The sequence below is a fragment of the Arachis hypogaea genome, chromosome 5 (genome assembly GCF_003086295.3).
Source record: "Arachis hypogaea cultivar Tifrunner chromosome 5, arahy.Tifrunner.gnm2.J5K5, whole genome shotgun sequence".
NCBI lineage: Eukaryota > Viridiplantae > Streptophyta > Magnoliopsida > Fabales > Fabaceae > Arachis > Arachis hypogaea.
The window spans coordinates 24,095,141-24,102,352 of NC_092040.1; the positions used below are offsets into that span (position 1 = coordinate 24,095,141).

General features: G+C 33.3%; 1 protein-coding gene across 1 annotated transcript; it reads right to left on the minus strand.

Moving 5' to 3' along the window:
- Positions 1-241: 241 nt before the first annotated feature.
- LOC112803327 (uncharacterized) lies at positions 242-922 on the minus strand. Its single transcript, XM_025846828.1, has one exon. The coding sequence runs from the start codon at positions 920-922 to the stop codon at positions 242-244; it is 681 nt and encodes a 226-aa protein (XP_025702613.1).
- Positions 923-7,212: the final 6,290 nt, after the last annotated feature.

The following is a 7,212-nucleotide window of genomic DNA, read 5'->3' on the forward strand; positions in this document are numbered from 1 at the left end:
AAATCCCATATTTTGCAGCACAATGTTCACAAAGCTCCAGTTGACCCTGTCATACGCTTTTTGGAAGTCAAGCTTGATTAGGGCAGCCTCTTTTTTCCTCGGTTTAAGCCAGTTAACTGTTTCGCACGCAATAAGCACCCCATCATGGATTTTCCTTCCCTGTACAAACGCACTCTGGGTCTCTCCTACTAATGCTGGCATCACTAATCTCATCCTCCTAACTAGCATCTTCGAAATAACCTTATACACACACCTCTACCATACTAATAGGTTGCAAGTCTTTAATCTCCTTCGCACCTATGAATTTAGGTGCCAGCGCCACCCAAGTGATATTGGCATCCGCCGGTAGCCTGGCCATCTGAAAAAACCCCATCACGGCAGCCGTGAATTCAAAACCAATCTCATTCCAACATCTCTTGATGAAGTTCATGTTGTATCCGTCACACCCTGGCGCCTTGGAGGACTCACAGTCCCACACAGCCTCTCTGATCTCCTCGGCCGACGGCATCACTTCTAGAGCCATTGCATCCTCCTCACCTATTTGAACCACCAGACCATCTCTGAAATGCATAATAGGAGAGTCTTCCTGATGATATAAATCCTTATAAAACTCTCTGATAGCCACCTTTATTCTAGCTTGATTCCGAACCAGCCTGCCGTTGATAACTAGAGTATCAATCCTATTGTTCCGCCTTCTTGCTGAAACTATATTGTGAAAGTATCTTGTATTTCTGTCCATATCATTTACGTGCCGAGACCGCGACATCTGCTTCCAATGTACTTCTTTTCTCATATACCATCGCTCACAGCACTTAACCAATGCCTTTTTTCTAGCCTCCAGTGTTCCATCATATATTCTATTGCTGACCATATCATCAATCCTCTTGATCTCTTCCTTAAACTTTATAATTTTCTTATCCATCTCACTGAAATTTTCCTTATGCCATCTTCTCAGTGGTTCTGTCAGCGCCTTCAATTTATCTGTGAACTGTAGCTCCCCCAAACCTTTTCATTTCTCCTTCACCATTCTGAGAAAATCCTCATACATAAACCACGAATCAAGATTCCGGAACGACTTCACACCTTCTCTCAGCTTCCTATCCTCCACTATTAGCGGACAGTGATCTGACAAACCCTTTAGTCTACCTCGCATATGTACTATAATACATATAAAAGGAAGTTTACTATTTATATAAAAAATATGCACATCATAAATATTTAACTGCGCCATTTGATGTATACTAAGTCAATTAACTCCTAATTTCCAACTTAACTTACTTCATCAAATTATTGTTACATGAACTATTATTTTTAATAAATATAATTGTACAAGTTATATATCGTTAAATAACAGATTCATAAAATAGTTTCACGATATGCATAATTTGAGCTTGTAAGTTAAGAAAAAGTATATGGTATTAATATATTATCTGTTAATTTATTATCAACAATAATTAATATTAAAGATATTTTTAATAGAAGACAGTTTTAAAAAGACATACTCAGAAGATATATTTACAAAATTATTTCTATTAGACATTATCATTAAAAAAATATTTTTATTAAACATATCCAAAAAATTCTTCTATTAAACACCGTCATAAATAAAAATTTGCAGAAATTAATAAAATTTTTGTTAGTTACGTAACGAAATTGATAAGTTAATTACTATATGCAACTAATGTTCAAAATTTTCTAGCCACTATGCATATAGGTGACGTTAGAGTGTCTATGGTTATAGTAATTATAGTAATTATTAATGCTATTAAAATTAAAGTTATATTTTTTATAATTTAAAATACTTTTTCTTTTGTTTTTTAAATTATAAAATGTTTTCAAAAAGAAAAAATGTTAATTTAATTTCAGCAATATATTTTAAGACTCCATGACTAATTCACTATTATTGCCACCGTAACATAAGCAACATAGTCGACACCTTCTAATTTTACTGATATGATATTCACTATCTTATCCTTTGCATTGAAACCATTTATGGAACGAAATTTCCACCTTATAGTTGATATTCTATATGCTTATTATAGGCCGTTATTTTTTCTGATAGTCCCCAAAACCAGTGTAACTAACTAACCCACCATGTGAATAATAAAGAGAATTAGAAGAGAATCTATTCTATAAATATATGAAAATAAAAAATAATGAAATAGTTGGTGGATGACGAAGCTAAGGTTTTAGAATATGCTTAAAGTAAAAGGTTAATCTTGCATGTGGAGAATATATCCCTTGAAAGTTAAAACTTACGATTTTTATCAACATTTTATAAATGATCCAAAAGAAGCTTCCACTTTTTTTTAATTTGTTTTATTTTATTTTTGATATGTCAGATCTCTTAGAATTTTTATTCTAATTGTGGTCCAATTTGTTAATATAAAAATTAATTTAGGTGGTGTTGTAATTATTAATTAATTATATTGGCAGTTAGTCTCTTTTTTGATGGAAAGAACACGATTATTCATAAACTTTATAAAGTTTGAGTCCCCAATTCTGATTACATAATAACAAACAAACACACTTTGATTCCACCTGAGCACTACAATATTTTTGGCCTAAGGTAACCCTTATTCGAAGCAACATTTAATAAAAGTTGCCTTAGATAAAAAAATACAACATGTTTTAAGGGTTGCCTTTGAGTAAGGCAAAGATAACAAATCTTTGGTCACCCACAAAAATTGTTGTCTTTGATATCTAAAGCAACACTTAAAAAATATTGCAATATAAAACATTAAAGACAACATTTTTAAATAAAAATACAACATTTTATAAGGGTTATAAAAAATTGAATAAATAACTTTTATAAAAAGTTACCTGAAATCATTCATACCTAAAAATTTTAGAGGAAAACTTTTAATCATATTCCCTCCAAATAATTATTTCTCAATCAAATAACTTAGAAAAAAAAAGAAAAGCTACTAGGTGATTTCCATTGCTTCGTTCATCACTGCCACCCACCGTTCGAAAAAAAGGGAAAAGCCCTAACTCTCCAAATCAACCTAGACGGTGCGACACGAACAGCAGCAGGTCTCGACCCAGACGGCGCGACACGAATGGCGGCAGGTCTCGTTCGCGTACGAGAGCAGGTCTCTGTCGGCAACGACGCGGTGCTCCTTTTCATAGGTGTCGGCGCGTTTCTCTCCTCCACAGGCGTCGGCAAGTTGCTCTCCTCCACAAGCGTCGGCGTGTTGCTCTCCTCCTCCTGTCTCAGCTCCACGTCGCAGTCACCTTCGAGAAACCCCTTTCCTTCTTCCTTCTCTTCCCCTGTCTCGCCTCCTCCTCTTCGTAAGCTCAGACAACACTACATGCAGCGGTAACCCCCTTCCGCCTCCTCTGCGTGTTGCTTGGTAAGAAGCTTCTGATTTTTACTATGAAATGGATTTTCTGAATACTTTGATTTTGAATGAAAATTGGAAATGTTTTGAATTTTAATATGAAAATAGAATTTTTGAATGCATTTATTCTAAATTTTCGCCATGGGAATGTTCTGAATGTACTGAATTTTAGTAATACATAAAGCTGTTATATCATGTATTTCATGTTGATGCTTATTTTACATTGATTCTTGCAGTAAACCCCCAATTGAAGAGCTGCACCAGTTCTTGAAATTTCAGTTGCCAAAGCTATATGTGAATCCATCACAGGTAAACATTTTCCTTCTTGGCCCTGGACATCTAGCTATTTCTTGGCTCACTACAACATTTTCAGGTTGAGGCAACATTTAAAAAGTGTTGCCTAAAAGCTGATAAAATGTTGCTTTTGATCTATAGTAACACTTTTGGACCTAAGGAAACGTTTTTAGGCGGCGTTGCATATGCAGCCGTTGCCTTAGATCAAGGCAACACTTTTTTGTTTCAAAAGCAACGCTTTTGAGAGCAACACTTGGTAAGTGTTGCCTTTAGTTGAAAAACAACAACACTTCAAATGTATGTTTGAGACAACAATTTTTCAGTGTTGTCTTTTCTTTTATATTTTGGCCACTACTAACAAGTGTTGCCTATTTGCAATAAAATGCAACCCTTTTACGTGTTGCTTATAAGTTTGAGTTCGCAATACTTTGAAGTGTTGTCTATTAGTTATGAATATGCAACCTTTTAAAGCATTGCCTTTTCTTTTGGATATGCAACCTATACAAGTGTTGCCTTTTTTTTAGATATGCAACCTATACAAGTGTTGTTTTTTCTTTTGGATATGCAACCATACAAGTGTTGTCTAATATTCAAAATATGCAACTAATAGAAGGGTTGCTTCTTTGGTAAAAATAAAAGTTACTTTTGTAATAAAAATACACAAAAATAAATTATTTAATAAATAAAGAGACAAAATAACTAATAATAAAATTCTAATTAAAATAGATATTAAAAGGTTTAATTAGTATTTCAAATACATGTTCATCAATAATTCTCAACAAAATAATAAAATTCTTGTCTAACAATAATTGTCATAACAAAATAGTAATTAATATTTATCAAAAAAATATCAATTTACTTGCATATTTTATATCCATGCTTGACTTTTCCCATATGCTAAATCTGCAAATAATACACAACAAAAAAGTATAGTATTAAAACTGAAAAATTATAATAAATATTTCTTTATGATATTAAATACTATAGATATAAAAGTAAATTACCAGCTCATACTTTAGGATCTTTATACGATAGGAGAAGCAAATTAAAACATGTTTTAAATTAGCAAAACAAATTAAAACATGCCACTCAAACACAAATTACAACAAATAGTACAAGTTTCAAATAGTTGTGAACTTAAAAATATCTCCCGAAGAATCCCTGTTGACCTCATTTGAGACCATAATTACTTTCTAAACCCAGAAGCATAAAATAGTAGTTATGTCATTTACCTCAATACAAAACTCTCCAATTTCTAGTTCCTTAGCAACTGTTGCAGTCAATCCAGCAGCAGATGATGATTTCCCAGATGTATAAACAGATCTTTAGCAACCATAAAACAATTGAACCAGAAAACGATTGTTATAGCCAATAAGAAAAGCAATATTTGCATTGCTAATAATAGTAGAAGACAGATGTGTGGAGTCTCAAAGAAGTCACCTGAATTAGAACCTTCACTTTCTCAATAAAATTATTGAGACGTCCAATTTTTGAGTCCACGGCTACTTGTCTCTTATTTTTCCAACGTTCAATATTGGATTCATTGGTGAAAATTACCTATAATAAATGATAGCGAGACAATAAACATCATAGAGAACCAGAAATGCCATTATTATCTATTCATTTTAGTTAAATTGTGACCATCACAAGATACAAATAAAGGAGGATGAGCATAGAAGAGTTCTAAAAATCAAACAAAATTCTACAGCCATTTTTTTAAAAATAAAACAGACGCACCAGCTTGTACCCATCCTTGTATAAGCTTTGTAGTTTATCAGGAATTGAAGGATACATGAGGGACTAAACGTCTGCACCCACTCTGTAAATAAATAAATAAATAAATAAATAAGCTTCTTAATACATCATATCAACAGGTTGTAATTTATAAAAGATATTAAATCCAACAGCATCAATAAATATAATAGCAAATCTTAGACTTCAGATTTAAGCATACTTATTCACAGCATTTTTTGCAAGACACCCATCAAAATCAAATGCAGCAATTTTACTTTAGTCATTCAGGCCATCATCCTGCAGTTATAAGAATCCATAACATAGAATAAAGTGAAATGGGTGAAAATATATAGGCTGCGTGAATTCTAGACGATTGAGTACCTCATTTTTTTCAACTGGCTATCTACAAATCTATATCAACCAGAAGATGTAATGCTGCAAATTCTGACCTGTATCTATTTGATAAAAAAAAGGTACCTAGTAATCTCACCCGTTCAGGATATATGATTGTCTGAAATGCTTTCCATTTTGGTAAGAGGGTAGCATCTTGTATCAGGTAATCATTCATTGAATATAGGAAGAGCCAAAAAAATAGAGAAATATAGAAATAGTTTAGAGGATAAGAATTAAGACCATAACAATATAAACATGATAGACTTTCAGTTTTTCACCATTAGGCACTAAAGCCATTACTAGGTCATCAAAATAAACAAGAGAAAGGGAAAATCTTACCTTGTACTTGCTCTTCACTTCAGAAACTAAAAAGTTAATATCCTCTACTACTTCAATGTCTGATTCACACAGCTACATGCAATAAACATGAAGAACAAAGGGAGTTAACAGTAAATCCAATTTAAGCTGATGTATAGCATTTGATGGAGAAAACAAGCATTGGCAAACAACCTAAACCAACAATTTGACATCCAACCAGCCAAGGGTGTTGGCACAGGTGCTGGAGTAGGTTGAAAAGGCTATACACATTAACCACAGAATAGTCCAGCACCAAAATAAGAACCAAAAGATAACAATATGTAATGCCTATGAAACCAAATCAGTAAAGTAGCCCACCCCATGTGCACCAATAGGAGGAAACCGTCCAGCCTTTGACAAGGATCCTAGCAGCAGATTATTAGCAGGAAATGGAGCTCTTGCACCGTTGGGTTGTCCACATGAGTAATCCACAAATCATTGAAAGGTGAAACTTGACATTTAGTTAGTTAGTATATTACTATATCAAGGATCATAAATAGAAAACCTTGGTACCAGAGCATATGGTCGTACAATGCAAACATTAAAACGTAGAAAACCAAATACAAAAACCTAGATAACCTTTTCCATGATGACGAGAAGCTGGCATCCTTGGAAGAAAGCCAAGAGAACTGTGTCTTGGGTGATCGAACTTCCTATAAGACATCTTATCCTAATTCAACCATAAAAGAAGAATTAATTTGTAAACGCATATCTAACATGACATAACTGTAACAGATCCATCAAAGTAACTAAAAAGGCAACATGAATTATAACATTGTCTGGAGTAAATTAATTAATATCCACAATATCAAATGCACATAGATCAGAGCATACATTTACAATCGAATACTACCGGAGGATAGAATTAGAGTGAAGAAAAGTAACATTTTTGTTGGAAGATAAGTATGAAAATAGTACAGCAGTGGTGGCAATGCATTTTTGTTAAATATATCTATGAAAAGAGTTCTTACACAAAAACTGAGACATGTTTTGAGAATTTATGACTGCAACCACTACTATACACCAGCATAAGCAGCTACTACCAAACCAACACACGCAAAAATTTTATCAAGCACATGTCTACATCACA

Bases quoted from the DNA above. Each gene is read 5' to 3' on its own strand.
- LOC112803327 (XM_025846828.1), bottom strand. From the start codon at position 922: ATGGATAAGAAAATTATAAAGTTTAAGGAAGAGATCAAGAGGATTGAT.